Genomic DNA, 22978 nt, shown 5'->3' with positions numbered 1-22978 from the left:
TCTCTCATCTTTTTAAGTGGGAGAACTTGCACAATTGGTGGCTGACTAAATACTTTTTTTCCCCACTGTATTTAACCCCAACCACGCTACAAATCTTCCATTCAACATCAACAAACCAAATACTCAGTAGTATCCGGTCACCACCCATACCAGCTGCCGAATTCACTCATACACACAGACCCCACCCCATGCCACCGAAATGCCCAACAAAACATAATAGTTCAATGGAACCTCCTATTGGCTCTCCACTGTTTATACATTACTTCCATAACCACACCAGTCATGGTCCGATCACCCATCAAACCCCATCACATGATCAAACAACGGCACAACCTTAAACTCATATGGGGTGGCAGGTAGCCCAGTAACCAAGAGCACCGTGCCAGCAACCGAGAGGTCGCCGGTTCCAATCCCCGAGCCGACCAGGTGAAAAATCTGCCGATGTGCCCCCGAACAAGGCACCCAACCCCAATTGCTCCTGCAAATCGCTCTGGACAAGAGCGTCTGCTAAATGACCGCAAATGTAAATATTCTCTACTTTCTCACCCATGATGTACGTCTACGTTCGGGTGAGCAGGTTCATACGTCAATATTCTTTCCGCTTCTCCACTGGTAGTCATGTTTTTCGTTTTAATTTGTAATATTCGTCCGTTATTTAATTATTTAAAGTGTGTCTATCTATTTATTCAAATCAAATTATTCCCACCTAATTAGTTAAAGTCGGTGCATATTTATATTTCAACGATAAACCAAATTATTTCAGTCTAATTATTTAACCAGTATTTTTGCAGGGTCAAACATCAAACGTTAAATTAATGTGGCGTCAAACATAAAACATTTATATTTGGGAACTTAATCACATCAAGCCAATATCATGTTGTGTTGAACATCCAACGTTAAGTTGAATAATATCAAATTTCAACTTAATTTCTTCTTTAAAACCAGTATTATGTTATTTCAAACACCAACGTTACAGTTTAATTATATCAGTTCAATACATTTCAATTTAGTTATATTGACTATTCATTATTTTTACCTCTATTTTCAATCTCAACCTCGCCTACTATCCTCCTCCCTATCTAAAAAATACTCCGCTGAACCTAGCCGTACCCTCGTAGTTACGGACCTTGCCAGTCGCCAGTATTTATCTAAAATTTCCCGAACCTAGCCGTACCCTCGTAGTTACGGACCTTGCCGGTGTAATTCTTCGAACCTAGCCGTACCCTCGTAGTTACGGACCTTGCCGATAGCAATTACTAATTCAATTATTCCCTGTATCTTCGAACCTAGCCGTACCCTCGTAGTTACGGACCTTGCCGATAGATTTCAGTATTTTCCCCGAACCTAGCCGTACCCTCGTAGTTACGGACCTTGCCAGTTGAACAATACTCTATGGTACCATGGTTTAACATCACATTCACCACAGGTTTGCATGTCACAATATGGTGCTTATCTACTCATAATAATTTGTATAATAATTCATAATTTAGTTCACTTACATCAAACAGGTGTTTCACAAAATTAATTTGGATAAAGCCAATGTGCAGAACTTTAGTTATATAACAATAGGTGTCTGCTTACCTGTTTTTAGTTGTCCGGACTCTTTGTGAAACACACCGTCCAACGACAGCGATGTCCAATGGGCCGGACGATATCCAGCGAAGTCCCTCTACCAGATGTATTACAGACTACAAAGGGAAGCACAGCCGCGAGCTGCCCAGTGACACAAGCCTACCAGACGAGCTAAACCACTTCTATGCTCGCTTCGAGGCAAGCAACACTGAAGCATGCATGAGAGCACCAGCTGTTCCGGACGACTATGTGATCACGCTCTCCGTAGCCGATGTGAGTAAGACTTTTAAGCAGGTCAACATTCACAAGGCCGCAGGGCCAGACGGATTACCAGGATGTGTACTCCGAGCATGTGCTAACCAACTGGCAAGTGTCTTCACTGACATTTTCAACATGTCCCTGACTGAGTCTGTAATACCAACATGTTTCAAGCAGACCACCATAGTCCCCGTGCCCAAGAACTCTAAGATAACCTGCCTAAATGACTACCGACCCGTAGCACTGACGTCTGTAGCCATGAAGTGCTTTGAAAGACTGGTCTTGGCTCACATCAACAGCATAATCCCAGAAACCCTAGACCCACTCCAATTTGCATACCGCCCCAACAGATCCACAGATGATGCAATCTCTATCGCACTCCACACTGCCCTTTCCCACCTGGACAAGAGGAACACCTACGTGAGAATGCTATTCATTGACTACAGCTCAGCATTCAACACCATAGTGCCCTCTAAGCTCATCACTAAGCTAAGGATCCTGGGACTAAACACCTCCCTCTGCAACTGGATCCTGGACTTCCTGGACGGGCCGCCCCCAGGTGGTAAGGGTAGGTAACAACACATCTGCCACACTGATCCTCAACACGGGGGCCCCTCAGGGGTGCGTGCTCAGTCCCCCTCCTGTACTCTCTGTTCACCCATGACTGCATGGCCAGGCACGACTCCAACACCATCATTAAGTTTGCCGACGACACAACAGTGGTAGGCCTGATCACCGACAACGATGAGACAGCCTATAGGGAGGAGGTCAGAGATCTGGCCGTGTGGTGCCAGGACAACAACCTCTCCCTCAACGTGACCAAGACAAAGGAGATGATTGTGGACTACATGAAAAAAAAGAGGACTGAGCACGCCCCCATTCTCATCGACGGGGCTGTAGTGGAACAGGTTGAGAGCTTCAAGTTCCTTGGTGTCCACATCACCAACGAACTATCATGGTCCAAACACACCAAGACAGTCGTGAAGAGGGCACGACAAAGCCTATTCCCCCTCAGGAGACTAAAAAGATTTGGCATGGGTCCTCAGATCCTCAAAAAAATTCTACAGCTGCACCATCGAGAGCATCCTGACTGGTTGCATCACCGCCTGGTATGGCAACTGCTTGGCCTCTGACCGCAAGGCACTACAGAGGGTAGTGCGTACGGCCCAGTACATCACTGGGGCAAAGCTCCCTGCCATCCAGGACCTCTATACCAGGCGGTGTCAGAGGAAGGCCCTCAAAATTGTCAAAGACTCCAGCCACCCTAGTCATAGACTGTTCTCTCTGCTACCGCACGGCAAGCGGTACCGGAGTGCCAAGTCTAGGTCCAAAAGACTTCTCAACAGCTTCTACCCCCAAGCCATAAGACTCCTGAACAGCTAATCATGGCTACCCGGACTATTTGCACTGCCCCCCACCCCATCCTTTTTACGCTGCTGCTACTCTGTTAAGTATTTATGCATAGTCACTTTAACTCTACCCACATGTACATATTACCTCAACTACCTCAACTAGCCGGTGCCCCCCGCACATTGACTATGCAACGGTACCCCCCTGTATATATAGCCTCCCTACTGTCACTTTATTTTACTGTATATATAGCCTCCCTACTGTCACTTTATTTTACTTCTGCTCTTTTTTTCTCAACACTTTTTTGTTGTTGTTTTATTCTTACTTTTTTGTTTAAAATAAATGCACTGTTGGTTAAGGGCTGTAAGTAAGCATTTCACTGTAATGTCTGCACCTGTTGTATTCGGCGCATGTGACCAATAAAATTTGATTTGATTTGATTTGATTTGAGATCACGTCGGCGGTCACCAATTGTTAAGTTGCATCGATTCAAATCTGGTATAGGAACAAAAAGAGGTCAATACACGTCTTCTAAAATAGACTATATTTTAATTAATGCAAATACTTGAATTGGTAAATATGATGTTCGTATATACGGGCCCACTGAAAAACCACGCAGGGCAGTCAGAGAACTGAGCCATTGTCATAAGTTCTTCTTTAAATACTCTGACAGAGATAGTTCCTGCTCCAAGCAGGCCTATCAGAGTAGAGTCTGAGCGTGGTTTAGACTTACTCAGCCTATCGTTGGCGCACAGGCTGGTCCAATCCCCTTGGCGCTTCACTATTGCCAGGCATTAGTTGTTATCTCCACAACTTGTCTCGAGTCAGCAACCCCAGACACAGTTTGTCCTTGAGCGGTTTAACAAAGAGGCAGTGTGTGTGTATGTGAATCACAAATCTGTCTCGGCCTACCCCCTAATGGTTCCTCACATTAATCACAGCTTGTTATGTTAAACAATCTGTATCAGTACAGCACAAACCTATTATGTTTTATCATTAATGTATTCTTTCTAAGCTAGGCATCACATCTAGTTATAAGAAAATAGATCCCCACACCACTGTGGAGAGGTTGGAGTCTGTTTGATTGAGTGTGTGGACAGGTGTATTTTATACAGGTAACGAGTTCAAACAGGTCCAGTTAATACAGGTAATGAGTGGAGAACAGGAGGGCTTCTTAAAGAAAAACTAACAGGTCTGTGAGAGCCGGAATTCTTACTGGTTGTTAGGTGATCAAATACTTATGTCATGCAATAAAATGCAAATTAATTACTTAAAAATCATACAATGTGATTTTCTGGATTTCTGTTTTAGATTCCGTCTCTCACAGTTGAAGTGTACCTATGATAAAAATTACAGACCTCTACATGCGTTGTAAGTAGGAAAACCTGCAAAATCGGCAGTGTATCAAATACTTGTTCTCCCCACTGTATGTTATGTCGGAAAAAGTCAGTTATAAATTCCTTTGTCCTAGTTAAAAATAAATTATCATCCAATAGGCTTTCATTAAATTTCCAATATCCTCGCCCACGTGGAAATTCAGTAAGAGTAATGTATATGCCAATTATATGATGGTCCGACCGCATTCTGTCCCCTATCAACACTTTTTAAACTTTTGGTGCCAACGAGAATGAGATAAGAAAGAAGTCAAGACGACTAGCTTGATTGAGTCTCCGCCATGTATATCTCACTTGGTCAGGATATTTAAGCCTCCATATATCTACTAGTTCTAATGTATCCATGACATTCACGATTTCCTTAAGAGCATGTGGGTGATTGTTTGTGGTGTGATTTCCTTTACGGTCCATTGAGCTATTTAAAACAGTATTATAATCCCCCACCATAATAATATTGTCTTGAATTGCTTACAGGGTTGATAATTTATTATATATATTGTCAAAGAAGTGTGGATCATCATTATTTGGTCCGTAAATGTTAATGAGCCATATCTGTTTATTGTCCAATAACATATTTAAAATAATCCATCTACCTTGTGTATCTATTTTGACAATTTGCACATTCGGATTGAAATTACTATTAATTAATATCATCACCCCTTTTGAATTTCTTTGCCCATGGGAGAAGTATATCCCCCCCCCCCCCTCCCCATTCCTTTTTCCACGCAACTATTCCTTCTCTTTGAGCCATGTAAATATCGTTCTTCTTTTGTTATTATCAGCTAAGCCATTACAATTATAACTGGCTATACTTATTTCACCATACACCATAATGAGATACAAGTTTCAAGTCTATTTATCATTATATATGTTATTATTGTATTGCCAATCCCTCTTAAAAGGTTGTAGTTCAACCCTGTAAGTCATAATAAGGACAAACGGTGCAGATTGTTGGTCAGTCAAGTCAACTTATTCTATTCCTCTTTATTAATGGCTGGTCAAACAAAATATGAACACGATTCAAACGTTAACAATTGAGCAGACGTGCACAGCGTTTCCCGTGAATACGATCTCCGTGAACGTAGGTAAAAATACTTATACAGACCATTATAGTCCAAGTGTCCTGGACATTCTCTTAACCTGGACATTACGCACAAACTGCTATTGTATTTACATGCTGTAAGTACTCTAAGAATATACATGTAATGGAGCCTGCATGGTCAACAACTATCAGCATTTTATAGGCATCTGCACATCACATCCATACTACATAATCAGCTACACCAAGCAAAGGCCATTCATAAACAGTCACAGTATTCCTCATTTTGTGTTTATAAAATGTGATGTGTAGTCAACATAACAGCTGGTTTGGATAAAGAGTTTACCCATGGGTTTTCTCAACAAACAAACTTACAAGCTACAGATATAGGATCTTAATTTGATTACCTTGTTGTTGTTGCAAACTTATAGTGTATAGTGTAAAAAAAAAATATTATGCACTCACTAACTGTAAATCGCTCTGGATAAGAGCGTCTGCTAAATGACTAAAATGTAAAATGTATTCAAGGTTTAAAAAGGCTTCTAAAGTTTGTAATGTCCACTTGAAAATGTCAGACTTGATTTGCCCTAACTAAAAATGTGTCACCCCCTACAAAAATGTCCATTAATTATAATCCACACAATAATTCACATTTCCTGTTGCTGCAGGATTATTTTCCTGCTGTGAGAAAATTGTCAAATTAAGATCGTGCATCTGTAGCAACATGTTCCTTGTCCCAGCCAGAGTTACAGCTCTGGCCAAGACACTGACTCTCTACGTCTTGTAGGACAGCAGGTGGCGTATAGTCAGTTAACTGCATGAGGCTGTGATGTCCACTGTGATGAGCTTTCTTCTCTATGTTGGAGATCTCTATATTGAGGGATCTCTATGTTATGTTACAGTTTAGAGATCTCTATGTTAAATATCCATATACTTTATTGAGGGATCTCTTTGATAACTTAAGGCTATGGGCAGTTCTATGTTCTAGGTGGGCTTCATGGTTCCCTGGTGGGGAGCTACTGGATCTAGGTTGGCCCCCGTGGTTCTAGGTTAGCCCCTTCATGGTTCTAAGTTTGCTCCTGTGGTTCTATGTTGGCCCTCGTGGTTCTAAGTTGGCCCTTGTGGTTCTAAGTTGGCCCTCATGGTTCTCTGCTGAGGAACTGCTGTATCTCTTGGTCCAGCTCCTGGTTACGTCTCTGGGCCTCATCTCGGCTGCGTTCCGCGTTCCTCAGCCTGATCTCCAGAGCGGACACACAGCGCTTCTCTGCGTCCAGGGCTGACTGCAGCTCTGCTACTGTGGCACTCAGCTCTTTGTTCCTCTGCTGCAGGCTGCATGACAGCGGAGAATGAAGAGGGGAGAGGGAGAGGGGAGGTATTATTTATGAATGCAGAGTAAAGTATTTCCCACAGGGGGTAGGAAAATAAATAAATAATGTAAGTCGCTCTGGATAAGAGCGTCTGCTAAATGACTAAAATGTAAATGTAAATGTATGTATAGGTCAGTGTGTGTGTGCGTGTGTGTAAGCATGTGTTTATGTAATAATCTTACTAGTGTTGACATTTTGTCCTTTCCAATAAGATAGTGTCTGCGTCTCAAATAGCATCCAATTCCCTACATAAGTAAAACATAATGTAGGGCATAGGGTGCCATTTGGGATGCAGACAGTATTCTTACCCCCATTATACAGACCTGGTAATGAGGTGCTCTGAGTTTCCCTGGCTGTCTTCCTGCTGGTCAGCCTTGCTGTCTGGTTGGAGGGCTGAAGATGAAACCACAGCTGTACTGGCCTCTGTCTTCTTCTCAGGAGTCGAGGGCTGAGACTTTTGCTGGGGGACATTAATGGGTTTCGAAGAGGTGGCTGTGATGTCATCATAGGTGACTGTGATGTCACATCCTCTCCTGGCCGTCCCTCTGTCCTCCCAGTCCTTCTGGGCGCCTCCGAACAGAGACGTCTTCTGCAGGTCCAGGATCTTAAAGATGTCCTCTGAGAGAGTCTTCTCCCCCTTCTCTTCGCTGCTCTCCTGGATGCGGCTCCAGCGGTTCATGGCTTCCAGCTTGCCGGCCCTCCCCGGGACAGGGCAGTTCAAAGTAGGTAGGGTCTGGGTGCGTTTGCGGGGGCTCCCAGACAAGGGGTCGAAGGCTGAGGATGAGGAGGGGGAGTGGGGCTGCTGGGGACCAGTCTGGGGGATGGAGATGGTAACTGGCTCAGCCCCCAGGGTGTCTGTGTCCTCCTCCTCCTCCTCTGGAGACTCTGACAGAAAGCCCTCACACTGCAGGGACATAGAGGATGTGAAATGTAGTATAGACCACAAAACTAGAATGAGAGATTATATTTATATTGTTTAGCTTTATGCAATGCTTACTGGTATAATGTATCATAATATATGACTCATTTCGTTTTGTATAGAATACCACGTTCACAGTATGAAATAATGTTTTATTTTTTATTTAACCTTTATTTAACCAGGTAAGCCAGTTGAGAACAAGTTCTCATTTACAACTGCGACCTGGCCAAGATAAAGCAAAGCAGTGCGATAAAAACAACAACACAGAGTTACATATGGTCCTCTGTAGCTCAGCTGGTAGAGCACGGCGCTTGTAACGCCAAGGTAGTGGGTTCGATCCCCGGGACCACCCATACACAAAAAATGTATGCACGCATGACTGTAAGTCGCTTTGGATAAAAGCGTCTGCTAAATGGCATATTATTATTTTATATTATTATATGGGGTAAACAAAACATAAAGTCAAAAATTCAACAGAAAAGATATATACAGTATGTGTGAATGTAGTAAGTTATGGAGGTAAGGCAATAAATAGGCCATAGTGCAAAATAGTTACAATTTCGTATTAACACTGGAATGATAGATGTGCAAAAGATGATGTGCAAATAGAGATACTGGGGTGCAAATTAGCAAAATAAATAACAATATGGGGATGAGGTAGTTGGGTGGGCTAATTTCAGAAAGGCTGTGTACAGGTGCAGTGATCGGTAAGCTGCTCTGACAACTGACGCTTAAAGTTAGTGAGGGAGATAAGAGTCTCCAGCTTCAGAGATTTTTGCAGTTCGTTCCAGTCATTGGCAGCAGAGAACTGGAAGGAATGGTGGCCAAAGGAGGTGTTGGCTTTGGGGATGACCAGTGAGATATACCTGCTGGAGCGCAGACTACGGGTGGGTGTTGCTATGATAACCAGTGAGCTAAGATAAGACGGGGATTTGCCTAGCAGTGATTTATAGATGACCTGGAGCCAGTGGGTTTGGCGACGAATATGTAGTGACGGCCAGCCAACAAGAGCGTACAGGTCACAATGGTGGGGCTGAGGGGGGTCTGTAGCAAGCGGCAACAGTGAGATACTTATTTCTGGAAAGGTGGATTTTTAGAAGTAGAAGCTCAAACTGTTTGGGCACAGACCTGGATAGTACGATAGAGCTCTGCAGGCTATCTCTACAGTAGATTGCAACCCCACCCCCTTTGGCAGTTCTATCAAGACGGAAAATGTTGTAGTTGGGGATAGACATTTCTGAATTGTTGGTGGCCTTCCTAAGCCAGGATTCAGACACTGCTAGAACATCAGGGTTGGCGGAGTGTGCTAACGCAGTGAATCACTCAAACTTAGGGAGGAGGCTTCGGATGTTAACGTGCAAGAAACCAAGGCTTTTACGATTACAGAAGTCAACAAATGATAACGCCTGGGGAGTAGGAGTGATACTGGGGGCTACAGGGCCTGGGTTAACCTCTACATCACCAGAGGAACAGAGGAGGAGTAGAATAAGGATATGGCTAAAGGCTTTAAGTACTGGTCTTCTAGTGCGTTGGGTACAGAGAAAAAAAGGGGCAGGTTTCCGGGCGTTGTAGAATAGACTCAGGGCATTATGTACAGAAAAGGATATGGAAGGATATGAGTACAGTGGAGGTAAACCTAAGCGTTGGGTAACGATGAAAGAGATAGCATCACTGGAGGCACCGATTGAGTCGGTCTCCACGTGTATGGGGGGTGGGACAAAGGAGCTATCTAAGGCAGGTTTAGCTGGGCTGGGGGATCTACAGTGAAATAGTACAATAAGAAATAACCGAAACAGCAATAAGCAAGGCATATTAACATGGGAGAGAGGCATAAAGCAATCACAGGTGTAATTCGAGAGAGCTAAGACAACAGCTGGTAATGGCGACAAAGTTTGGGCTGAGGCTAAACATAAACAGGATGCGGTACTGTATAAAGGAACAGTCCAGCAGGCATCAGCTGTATAGCTGAGTTATCATAAGGTCCGGTGAACAGCAATAGGATAGTTCGGAGGTAGTTCGGGGGCTGCTATAGCACTAGCGAGCAAGAGGCCACGGCTAGCGTGTGCTAGCGGGCCGGGGCTAGCAGATCTTTGTGGTCGACGTCGTAATGGGAAGCCTGTTGTAACCACATCAGACGATTTCGTCGGCAGACCAGTCGTGTTGGATCGGCGGGGCTCCGTGTCAACACTAGGAGGTCCCGTCCGGTTGACAGAGAGGTAGATAGCCGGGAGATGGGCCTGGCTCAAGGCTAACTCAGGGCTGATTAGCCAACCACAAATGTCAATTTGGTTGCAGCTAGCTAGTAGCGATGAATCCGGTGTTAAAGGTTCAGTGATTCCGGCAGAAAAACGATATGTTCAGGGTCGATAACGCGCTGTGCAGACAGTGCAGACTGGCCGAATAATAGTCCAGGCTAGAGCTGGCTGGCTGGTAGGTAGTGCAGGCCATGGCCACGGACAATGGTGAAGACCGCTAACGGTGGCTAATAGCAAGTAGCTAGTTAGCTGGCTAGCGATGATCCGGTGTTAAGGTCCAGTGATTCAGTGGTTCCGGCAGAAAATCCGATATGCTCTGGCTCGTTAGCGCGCTGTGCAGACTGTGCAGACTGGCCGACAATTGTCCAGGCTAGAGCTGGCTGGTAGGTAGTGCAGGCCACAGCCACGGACAATGGTGAAGACCGCTAACGGTGGCTAATAGCAAGTAGCTAGTTAGCTGGCTAGTTTCAGCCAGAGGTTCTGGATAAAAATGTATGAAGAAACAACAGAATCCGTTCCACATTGGGTGAGGCGGGTTGCAGGAAAGTATATTTAGTTAAAGGATGGAAAGTGAGATTGAGAAATATATACAAAAAAGACAAAAAAACAAAAAACTGGCTATTTACATAAGGACACTACAGAAAACACGACCGCACTGCTATGCCATCTTGGATATAATAGGAGAACCTCTTTAAGTATACATCCTAAATGGTACCCTATTCCCTTTATAGTGCACTACTTTTGATTAGGGCCCTATGTGCTGCGTTTAATGATGTTATGTTGTTACCTCAGCAGACTCCCAGCCCACGAAGCTGCGTGGAGCGCTGTGCTTCTTGCTCTCACTCTTCTTGCTGGGGGGTGAAGGAGCCACGTCTTCAGACGGAGGAAACAGAGCCTCATGCTGTCTGATCATCACTGTCATCAACTTCTGGATCTGAGGAGTACCTGGAGGAGACACAGACAAGTATACAGTCTGTTAACACACAAACAGTTCTGAAAGGGAAACATATAATGAGGATAAATAAACAATTTGTTGATATCAAATCAAATCAAATCAAATGTTATTTGTCACATGCGCCGAATACAACAGGTGTAGACCTTACCGTGAAATGCTTACTTACAAGCCCTTAACCAACAATGCAGTTTACTAAATAAAATAAAGTAAAAAATAAAATAAAAAGTTACACAATAAAAAAACAATAACGAGGCTAAATACAGGGGGTACCGAGTCAATGTGCGGGGGTACAGGTTAGTCAAGGTAATTTGTAGATATACAGTGCATTAAACTGTATCTATGAGCCATTGCTTATGTATATTCATTTCATAATTAATCAAATAGTACATCATGATTTGTATTTATTCTAGGTCAGTAAGGTCAGTTGGTCATTGTGTCAAGCAGCAGCAGTTTGTGAAAAATCTAAGTGTGATAAAAGCGTACTGCTGATCATGACAGTACTACCCTGTTACATTGTGCACTAAGAGGATCCTGACAGGCAGTGGTCTGGTCTCACCCTTCATCATAGTGATGGGGTCCTCGATCTGAGGCTTGAGCAGATTGATCCCAATGACCGTGGCCAGGTTTTCAACACACATCTTGTTCACCTTGGAGTTCTGCTGGACCTCAAATAAGAACCTGCAAAGAGAGGTTATGCAGCAAAGTCACTCACACACCAGAAACATTTTCGAATCAAACACAAAATGCTGTATGAGCAAGCTGTAGACTAAATATTACAGTGTAGTAATCAAATTGCTTTTCAAATGTTTCGCAAGGCGCTTCAAACTACAGGTTCTATGAATTGTAATTCAATCAATTACCCCCTTATCCCCCTGATCTTTGGTTGTGTGACTGTAAGCTCACCTGCATATGTAGCTGAGGAGGTTATAGTTGGGTCTAGGAAGGAGGGTGATCTGCTTCTCCAGTCTTTCACGACCCTGAGCAAAGAGAGAGTTAGAACATACATTGTGTAAGTCAAAACACTGATTCAGTTGGCCTACATAGGCTGCGTTTAAACAGACAGCCCAATTCAGATATATTTTTCACAAATTGGTCTTTTGACCAATCAGATCAGCTTTGAAAAAGATCTGAAGTGAAAAGATCTGGTGTGATTGGTCAAAAGACCAATTATTGGAAAAAATATCAGAATTGGGCAGCCTGTCTAAATGCAGCCATATAGTAATTTTGGCACAATTGACAGAAATAGAGATACATTTCAAACGGTACCTAATTTTTTTTTTAATATTAATATTTGGCTATGGTCTTCATTGAGAGGAAGTCAAAACATTGAGTCAGTAGATACTCATTTTAGAACTGTTGATAGAAATAAGGCTAAATGACAAATTGTAGCCTGGAGAAAAGGTTTATTTATAAGAATATTAGCTAAATAATTAATTGAAGTAAATATTTGTTCCAATACAAGTTGATAGAAACACAAATTGTAGTGCAAAGGGTTTATTTATGACAATATTTGCTTAAAGTCTTCATTTAAGTAAATATGAGTTCCTACTGCAGCACTGTTGGGGTCCAGCATGGGGCTGCAGTCCAGGAAGTCTTGGTACTGTGTCCAAGGAACCACCGGCTCAGGCAGATCCCGTAGGTACAACTTGAACAACGACGCCACTGTGTGGACATCTGTGTCACTGCAGGGCACAAAACAGTCATAAACAGTGCATACTGTACATAGGCAAGCGCAGCCACACACACTACCGCACACACACATGCATGCACACACACACACACACACACACACACAAACATACAGTCGTGCTGAGTGTATTGCTATTTTGTGTTGAATCCAGCTACAAAACAGTTTATCCCCGTTTTCATTCATTTTGTCACAATAGAGAGTTCAGTGTGGGCAGAAGGTTCTAATAAGACTGTTTCCTGTGATGTTGACTAATGTTGCACTCCTCTTCTCTTTCTACTTGGACAGGATGTGGTGTAAGCCACAGAGCACAGAGAGCAGAAGAAGTGTATTAGGCTTCTCTGCGCTATCATCCTGACTGCATCTCTCTCATCTCTCTGTGCAACTTTTAGGTAATTGGCAGATTTGAGTTTGTATAAAAAGGGTGTAATAATTATCTGTTTGTATGTTGGCACCCTTGAGCGTTCCTTCAAACGCTCTTGCGTAAGTTAGCTTAGCTCTGAGGCATCTCACCTTGGGAAGGAAGGTCTCTCTCCGGCGTTGAAAGCGTCCCTGAACTGTTTGACGGTGTTGTCTTGTCCTGGCAGTCTGAAGATGCCCTCCTCACTTAGTCCGTGTTCTCTGATGAACTCAGCACACTTCTGCACCAGGATGGGTACCATGTGGGGGCCGAACCGCTGCTCATAGGTCACCGTATCACCCAGGCTCTTGCCAAATATCGCTGAGGGGGTAAGAGAGCAGTTAGAGTAAGTCACAGCCCAGACTGGAGGACAATGTGGAGAATCAAAAACAGGGTTTCTCAAGTTGTGGGTCGAGGCTCGAGACCCACTGGTCTGGTGGGTAGCGGTGGCTAGCTCCTCATGCTTTGCGACCATGTAGGCCTACTGACCTGTGGCTAGAAACATTTGTATGGTTTATGTCATGGGCCCGAAGACAACTCCAAAAAGAGTTCTCGAACCAAAAGTCAAGGAAATAAGTTCAGATGTCACGCTAGAGCCCTGCATTTTTCTTGACCACGTGATCCAACCAGGAAAAATATATTATAGGTCCTAGTTATACATTGTTTTTCCTGGTCAGGTCCCTTGGTCAGGGAAAACTCCTGTCTCTAAATATGTTCACTAGGCTATCTGTACCTCCACTAGAGGGCGCTCCAACCACCCTGCGCAGCGTGCGGACCCACTCATCCATCTCACTGTGGGAGTTGGCCATGAGAATGTAGGGGCACCGCTCCCGATCACCACTGCTGCCTGGAATACACAGAGAGACAGAGAGGGTATGACTCTCCAACATACTGGGATACATCATACATAGATGGCTCTTTAATTCCTCTCTCAGAGGAGAGATGAGAGAGAGAGTGAGAAATGGAGAGACGGAGGGAGAGAGAGAGGGTGAAAGAGAGATAGAGAGATAAAGGGAAAAGGGGAAAGAGAGAGAGACAGAGAGAAAGAGACAGAGACAGTCTTCTGCTTACGCGGCATGATCTCAAAGAGGAATTTCCCTGGGTCATCTTGGTTCAGTGGGAGCTCATTGACTTTACTGAACCTCAGTTGGATCACTCCCTGCGGACAGAGGGACAGACAGACACTGACATCTTAGTAAAGAACACATATAGGCTACAGGAAACACAGGAAAGGACTTCAATAAAGATGGAAACATGCTAACTGAATATTGACAGCAGTAGTGTTGTTTGGATGCTTAAAGGGCTCTGAGTTTTTCCTAACCACATGACCAGATCAGGAAACGCCAGTTAAAGGATAGCTAGTGCCCAGACCTATCTGCCCTCCTCACCACATCATCTCTCACCTGGACAGTCCCCTCCTTTTCGTCTTTATGGTAGGTCAGCGTGCTCCCTCTCAGCACAAAGTAACGCAGCTGCCAGTTCTTCACGATGGACCTCTGTTTCCTCAGCCAGCCTGCCTTCAGCGGCATCTCCATGGACCTCGTGGTGGACCCGGGCGAGCCTGACCCAGGGTTGCCCTCTCCAGGCATCACACTCTTAGACCGCGCTGCAGCAGAGTGGAAACAAATATACCAGACCGTTAAAAACAGCCTTAAGAGACACTTTACTTAACACAGGCAGGATGTCAACAAGGTTCTCAACATCCGTCAAGTCAGGTCTTCCTCTTTTATTGATTTGAATATGCATCAATCTGACATTTGCAGTAAAGAGTAGTCAGTGTGTGTGGCTGTGTGCAGGGCTGCAGGCTGAAAATTGATGAGTGTATTTTTGTCCCCCTTGTTTGAGGTGGCCTGGCAGGAAACAGCCCGCCTCAATCTGACCTGTCAAGCTTCCTGTTCAAGGTACATGCTATTGTAGATTCTAGCCATGATTGTTCAGTGGGTGGGAAGTAGTGAACTACAAATACACTGGGCCTTCAACAGTAAAGTGCACTAGAGGAAAGAGCAAATCAGGAACAATAATACAGTATGGTCTCAACTCAGCCTGGTCTCATAGACTAGACGTAACATAGTAAATATTCAAATTAGTATGATATGTTATGTTTGGTATGGTTACATAACACAGATGGTTACTTAAGGCAAAAACAAAAGTAGGGTGGTTGGTCGGGGTGGATGAGAAGGCGTTTAACCCGAAAGTCTAGCAACCCAAAAGTTGCTAACTTTAGCCTGCTAGCTTTTGCTAATTCGTAACATATTGTATGTTTTACAAATTCGTAAAATATAATATGAATTGTAATTCGCAACACATCATACGAAATGGGTGATGAACATCCACAATTTAATACATACCATACGAAACGTAACATATTATACTAAATGGAGTGTCACGGATTTACGTACAGACTAATACAAAATGCTCTGAGACCAGGTTGCTCAACAAGGCCTAAATATAGACATGGTTGAGTCATTTGTCCATGTTTTAGTTTCTTTACCCTTTACTAAAAGGCCATCCATTGCTCAGCAACATCGTGACTGTCTTAGTCGTCTGTGTTAACATCGTGACTGTCTTAGTCGTCTGTGTTTGATGTCAGAGGAGACCATGAGAGAGAAAAAAATAAGCGTATGAAGAAAGGATGGAAATGGAGGTAAAGTTGTAGGCTACGTGTCACACCAATAGCGTTTGCCTGCCAGAGTACTTTGCGAACCCAGTGCAAACCAATTTTATATTTAGAATCTTGCGAAAAAGTCGGCAGACGTTAACTGCGCTCTGAAAGATCAGTAGATGAACTGGAGATCAGTAGATGAACTGGAGCTCAGTAGATGAACTAGAGATCAGTAGATGAACTGGAGATCCACATTCGGTGGAATGTGTGCGACCCAAAGTCAGTTGGGAACCCTGAGGGCCTTCTTTTTAATTTTTATTTCATATTTTCAAAAAAATGTATGCTCTTCAGATTGCATCGCTTCAGTTTGTGTTGGAAAGCTACGGGTTAATACTGAAGAGAAAAAAATATCTAATCAGGATTTTTCTTTGGTGGTCTCTGGGGAGAAAAATCTAGCTAGCTCAGCCAGCCATTGGCTAGGCCTTCAGAAGCTGGAGAGAAGGACTCTGCCATTCAATTGTATTAGACAGTGGAATGAACCAATCATATTTTGATTAGAAAAAAAAAAGTGAGGTTTTTACGAAGTCAGCTCTGCTCAACTTCACACCTGCAAGCTACGGTGAGTTCAAAAACATTTGGGGGCACAAGAGTAGACATTCAGCTTAACGAGCAGCAGGACAGAGGGACTATTTCTCACAACGATAAAGTCAGGCAGCACAGGGAGATTCTGGCCAAAGTAGGCTACGTGGCACAGAATGGAGAGAGAAAGCGACGGACGGAGTGACACGTAGGGTGGTACCATAGGTTGCCGGAGAGATTAGACTGATTGCAATTGAGAGCGTTCCGTCACTGGTTGTGTAATTCACTGTGACCTCCCAGACCAGATGAAAGAAAAGAAGAGAAGATGAACCTATATAAACAGGAAGCTACTGCATCATCGCTCAATGGGAGAAACGCTTTGAAGGCCCCTACCTAGAACTCAGACCCTTTGGTCAAAAGGTTCTGGACGAACCTCGGGCCCACACACAGTGGTGTATGAGACACCACACCCTCTGGAAAGATGGACACAGACCTTTGAGGAACTTTTCAACTAGACAGAGGACCTCCTAGAACCATTAGTCCCCATGGAACCAGAAATAAACGTAGAAATTCTCAATCAAGCCCAGCTGTTTTACGCCAAGTTGAATAATGTTAAATTAATGAGGCTTGATTGAACTGTGCAGCACTCGCAGGATTATGAAGTTTCAAATTATCTCAATGATGTTCTGAAGAAAAAGTGAATGTTGAACCCCTATTTGCTATAGTGCACTACTTTTCACCAGAACCCTATGGGCCCTGGTCAAAAGCAGCGCACTGAATAGGGTGGTAACTTTAGCAATTCAAATGACAGAACACACTTGCCCCATTCAGTTGTGTAACTGTACATTTTAATTCTGTGTACATATTTCTTATGCCTAGCTATGGAATGCCATTGACTTTTATAGTAGTGTAGTGGTGTAAGGAAAAATACAGTAGTGATGTAGAGAAGTACATCAGGCCTTCTCACATGGTCTCTCTCTCTCTCTCCCTTTCTCTCCCACACACACACTAGTGGTGTGCGGGTCAGCTGTTTGTTCACCCACACCGTCCACAATTGCTAATAACCCATCTGCAATCGCCTGACTATATGTGATAAATTGAAAATCTGAGGCCCGCAACTGACCCTAACCCACTAATATAGAAAATGGCTGTAGGCCACAGTCAGAGACGGAGGAACGATTTTTTGACAGGGGGTGCAGATTTTTTGTTGTTGCCTGATTTAGATGTGTTTCCGCTTATAATTTCCGACATTTTGGTATGCTATTTGTTAGTCAACTTGTCTATAATTAGATACATGCAGCTTCTCTTCTGTCATATGTTGCCCTATAAGCCTAAATAAACCCTTGCTCACCAGAATAATGTCATAAATCGATAGAATGAATGCTTCAATATACTAGTTGACATCAGTAACAAAGATCTTTAGGGACCTGGGAGAAAATGTGCAAAATTTCCAAATGACATCAGTTTGACCAATTGTAAGGAAATAGAAAGCTGTGAATCCACCCAACAAGTTTCTGATAAGATTTCAGTTCGGCTTGGATGCATATTTTATATGGTTGAAATACTATCAGCTTTTATAATGCTGATAAAAATAGCAAAATGCTGAAAGAAATAAATCATATTTCTCCACTCCTGTTCCCAAGTCCAAATTTAGCCTGCATTTGGTGTATAATTTTACAGCAAGAAATGCTTAATTCTGCAGGAGTTCGTATTAAGGCTATGTGAGTGGTTATAGACCTACAGTCAGTGTCAGATTTCAGTTTCCATTTAACCCATCTGAACAGTAGGCTACAGTTCCTTTGACGTGCCATAAGCCTATTTGAAGTCCCCGTCTTGTACTGTCGAATTTGTGTACCGCCTCACAATCATCACACACAACATAGGCACTGGTATCAACCTCTTTTACCACTTCACCAAATATTTCCCAAACATTACTTTTCTGGCCTCAATCAATGTTAACTTTTTCTGCCCGTTGGCGTGTGGTCTATTTGGCACGTGTACAGTTGGGCCCTAAAGCTTAGGCTTACGCACTAATGCCAGATAGCCTAAAATAATGAAAGAAAAACCTAAATGTACCATATAGATATAAATTGCACAAGAATTATACATTTATGGATTTTTTAAGTTATAGTTTTCTCTTTATTCAACCCGCCATCCACCCACCCACACACCTATTTCTATTGGATAGACCATATGGCTGAAGAGAAAATAGCCTAATTAATGAAAAAATTATCTAATCAACAATGACATCATTTGCAATTAACTCTGCAGCTCTTCCAACTACTGACTTTTTTCACAACTGCCACCACAAAGACATATTAGTAAAATAAAGAAAAGGCTATCAAAATATAAAGGATATTTCATGCTGAAACCCAACAGAAAAACCAAAGGTATTCATTAAGTTGATGGGTTCTATTTAGGATAATGTTTTACAGCTTTATCATTCCATTTTTTATATTAAAATCAATTATTTTGTTATTTTATACATTTTACATGTTATGAAAATTCCATAAAATCCTTGAAAGTTTCCAAAATTCTGGTAGTATATTGGTAAACTTCCGAAGTTACCGGTAGTATACCCTTCCTTTGCAACCCTACTCACAGCTACTGTTCTGGCATTTCATCAGCTTCCTGCTGAAAGCACCAAAGAGCACAGAGGAAATCAAAAACGTCTTACTGCCACTGGCGTAGCAGAAACCCCCACAGCTCTGAGGAGATTAGCTTAAAAAATTCAAAAGTTTCTCTCAGCCTCATGGTAAAATGTGTAGAATAGCATGAAATTAGCTATAAAACTACACATTTCTCTCTGCCCCATGGCAAAATGTGTAACAGCAACATTTACTTTCAGCCTCATGGCAAAATGTGTAGAATAGCATGTGATTAGCTATAAAACTACACATTTTTCTCTTTGGCCCATGGCAAAATATGTAGAATTGCAGGAAGTTATCTGCTAATAATGTAATAACTTTAGCATTTATAATGTAATAAATGCTGACAATGTAATAAATTGCCAATAATGTAATAAATATGCAGAATGCATAACGTAATAACGTTTTGGCGCATAATGTAAGAGGGGAAGCCCTCTCCAAGACAGTTGACAACTCCACGGTGTCCCCCTCCCAGAGCGCAAAGAACCTTGGCGTGACCCTGGACAACACCCTGTTGTTCTCTGCAAACATCAAAGCAGTGACTTGCTCCTGCAGGTTCATGCTCTACAACATCGGTAGAGTACGACTGTACCTCACACAGGAAGCGGCGCAGGTCCTAATCCAGGCACTTGTCATCTCCCGTCAGGACTCCCTCAATTTGCTGTTGGCTGGGCTCCCCGCTTGTGCCATCAAACCCCTGTAATTTATCCAGAATGCTGCAGACCGCCTGGTGTTCAACCTTCCCAAGTTCTCCCATGTCAACCCGCTCCTCCGCACACTCCACTGGCTTCCAGTCGAAGCTCGCATTCATTACAAGACCATGGTACTTGCCTATGGAGCAGCAAGAGGAACTGCCCCCCCTACCTTCAGCCTATGCTCAAACCCTACACCCCAACCCAAGCACTCCGTTCTGCCACCTCTGGTCTCTTGGACAGCTCAGCCCAGTACAAGCTCTTCTCTGTCCTGGCACCCCAATGGTGTAACCAGCTTCCCCCTGAAGCTAGGACAGTCCACCCCCCCCCCACCACAGTAGTGAAGAAAATGTTAAATGAATATTACATTTATAAAGTGGATAAAACTAAAAAGGTTAATCAACAGTGTAATAACTTAAACCAATAGTGTAATAATAACCTAGAATCACTATTTTTCTTTAAAGGCATGCATATTAAGTGTCACAGACTTCAACACTTTCATTTGCATCCATTGCCACAACAGACTTGCACTTCCTTTCAAACATCCAGTGTCATCAGAGAGAAAAAACAACAACACTCCTCAATTTGAAGACACACCTTGCAGTCATGTGTAGCCAAATTCTAATGATCACAAAAATACTCAAGAAGAGTTTCACTCCTCCTTATCCCAGGATTGACCAGGCTACTTTGCCTTACAGAGTGGAGATCGAACCAGACTCATGTCAGACAGACAGACTCACTGATTCACTCACTCACTCACTCACACTTAACCCGTAGATGTGGTAAAGAGGTCAATCGAACTCGACCTAAACAATGGATTTGCCATGGAAACGCATTGGGGAAAGGGCCTTGGGGGAAATATTGTTGAGGTAAAGATCGCAGTATAATGCTTATATGGATGTCAACCCCAACACATGTTTCTGTCATCGTTACCAATCAACTGCATTACAGTTCAAAATGACTGACTACCACCACCAATTTCTGTATGCTAGCTATGCTAACCAGTTTATACGAATGGGAGTTAGCATTAGGCAGTCACTTCTTCTAAACCTGAAAAGGGACTACATGTTATGAAGCGAAAACAGCCAAATATATCAAAATCAGACTTAAGTAACCACATTGTGGGCCTGTTACAAAACACAAATCATGACGGATTTGACAAATATCTACTTATTTGTTGAACGTGCGCCAATCTGGTCAATGGACCATCTGCATTCCATTGACTCATTTACCGCATCTATCGGTCCAAGGCCAAAACCGGTGTTTTTTTCCACTACTTTGATTTATCTGCCTTTACAGTCCTCTTATGAGCCTCACATATGGAAGTGTTACACCTTTTCTTTGGCAGGTCAAACAGTACTTCATGGCTCCATTTGACATATGTTCTGTAGATATGACAACATGTTGGGACTGTATTATCTGTAATATCTATGTGTGTCGGAATTCAAATGCCACGGTCTCCTCGTTTATGTCTGCTGGGAAAGATGAGTATAGCCCCTCCAACATTAGTCCACTTAATTAACTGTCCAGTTATAGTCCCTTAGTAACATCAAATAAGGATTCATAAATTGGTTTGGTGTGTAGTCAGGCGATTACTGAAGCATGACAGTTGATATGCATGAAAAAAAAGACAGTGAATTTAGTTGTTTTATTTTTTTATGGGTTGTTATTACATTATTGGTTCAAGTTATTACACTATTCAGGATACTGTTTATACCCACTTCATAATGTCTTAATTTACTGAATAAAGTATTGGCAATTTATTATATGGGGGGGGTGGCTTGCAAATCTGCGCTAAACCACTGCTTCCCAGCAATGCTGATGTGCATACAGTAAAGCCTACTACATAAAACTGTTCATTGCAAATAGAAGCATCCACACTGTTTTCACTGACTCATGTTGATGACAACTGCGTTATAGGTGCACCACCCCATTTGTGATCAGGTGTATGATCCTACTGGAAGCCAATGCCCTGGACCACAAACACTGCTAATATAACCAAGTATAAGAAAAACAGAGCCACAGTCAACCTCATGTCACACCCACAGGTCCAGTCTCTTTACCTAGAGGCCTGTTACACACACATACTATACACTAGTGTACAATGCAACTGATCATAGAACAAACCTACTTACACAAATGCAATGACTTCTAAGAATAGCTTTATGTTCAGTTTAACAACCAGTAACTTACCTATTCTGGCGGTTTCAGCTTTGAGGGTGCTGAAGTCCCAGTTCCGAGGTAGCTTGAGAGACATTCTCCCTCCTTCATAGGAAATGTCAGTATCTCACTTCACAACACAAACGCACACACGCACTCACATACACACAGCACACACACATCCATTAAGGGTTTTGCTGTAGATCTCCAGTCTGTCTATCACACTAAAACCTTTCGGTATCTGACTTCCTACTTCCTGTATAGCTATTCATCTTTCTTCTTGTCCCCTTCTACTTCTCTGTTGATATATGTTCTGCTATTCTAATAGTCCACTGCACTGTATGTACTCCCATCTCCACGTAGGTATAGCATTAAGTGCTCTATGATGGAAGGTTTCAAATGCCATACAATTCACAAGTGTCACTAAACCATTGATCTCCTTGCATTCTCTCTCAGGAGGAAGTGGGTTCGTTTCTTGGTTGCAGTCTTTTCAAGCTGTGGCAATGATGCTTACAGGCAACATGCAGCCAATGAATTCACAGACCCACATTTATATTTTCCTTTTATTGTCATCTAACATATGAACAGGGTATTTACGGAAAGGCGAAGCACATTTTCTGGCATTATCAAAAATGTACAAATTAAAAATGTTTCCTAAATCAAATACAATTTAACACAAATCATTGCACAATATACGATAATAAACAACATATAAATCATAAAATAGCAATATATATAATAGCAAAAGCACAACAACAAGAGTAGACCCACAGGATGACCGTATTGCGTGAACAGCCAAACATAGCAAATCTCCATACATTCCATAATGTCCTGGCTAGCTTGATAAGATTCCTAACATACTAAAATAGAACTGTGTAATAGGAAATTGCACAGTGGTAGCCTATTATGCAGAAAATAGGTCTGCTCAATATTATGATTAACCTATTGGTGAGGGAAATTCTAATTTCTGTAAAAGCAAATAGCTAAGGAGGAATAATGATCCCCATTTCCCCCATAAGTAGTTTCAAGTTAACCTTAGAAGATGGAATGTTATTGAACAGCAGTGATGCAGAAGGAATAATCTTGCTGCTTTTACATGAA

General features: G+C 42.7%; 1 protein-coding gene across 1 annotated transcript; it reads right to left on the bottom strand.

Moving 5' to 3' along the window:
- Positions 1-6230: 6230 nt before the first annotated feature.
- LOC121587192 (rho GTPase-activating protein 25-like) lies at positions 6231-22318 on the bottom strand. The gene is made up of 11 exons (XM_041904118.2): positions 21911-22318; positions 14600-14802; positions 14268-14355; positions 13930-14043; positions 13310-13517; positions 12659-12791; positions 12013-12086; positions 11666-11787; positions 10942-11099; positions 7304-7884; positions 6231-6942 (listed from the first exon to the last, which is right to left on the bottom strand). The coding sequence occupies exons 1-11, from the start codon at positions 21972-21974 to the stop codon at positions 6753-6755; spliced, it is 1935 nt and encodes a 644-aa protein (XP_041760052.2). The 5' UTR covers positions 21975-22318; the 3' UTR covers positions 6231-6752.
- Positions 22319-22978: the final 660 nt, after the last annotated feature.

The sequence above is a fragment of the Coregonus clupeaformis genome, chromosome 18 (genome assembly GCF_020615455.1).
Source record: "Coregonus clupeaformis isolate EN_2021a chromosome 18, ASM2061545v1, whole genome shotgun sequence".
NCBI lineage: Eukaryota > Metazoa > Chordata > Actinopteri > Salmoniformes > Salmonidae > Coregonus > Coregonus clupeaformis.
Note: the sequence above shows the minus strand (reverse complement) of the source record. Positions and strands in the feature narration are given on the sequence as shown.

Excerpts from the sequence above, each read along its gene's own strand:
- LOC121587192 (XM_041904118.2), bottom strand. The coding sequence starts at position 21,974 with ATGTCTCTCAAGCTACCTCGGAACTGGGACTTCAGCACCCTCAAAGCT. Across the intron at positions 14,803-21,910 it reads AGCTGAAACCGCCAGAATAG|CGCGGTCTAAGAGTGTGATG; the intron begins GTAAGTTACTGG and ends ACTCTGCTGCAG. Across the intron at positions 13,518-13,929 it reads TGGAGCGCCCTCTAGTGGAG|CGATATTTGGCAAGAGCCTG; the intron begins GTACAGATAGCC and ends TTACCCCCTCAG.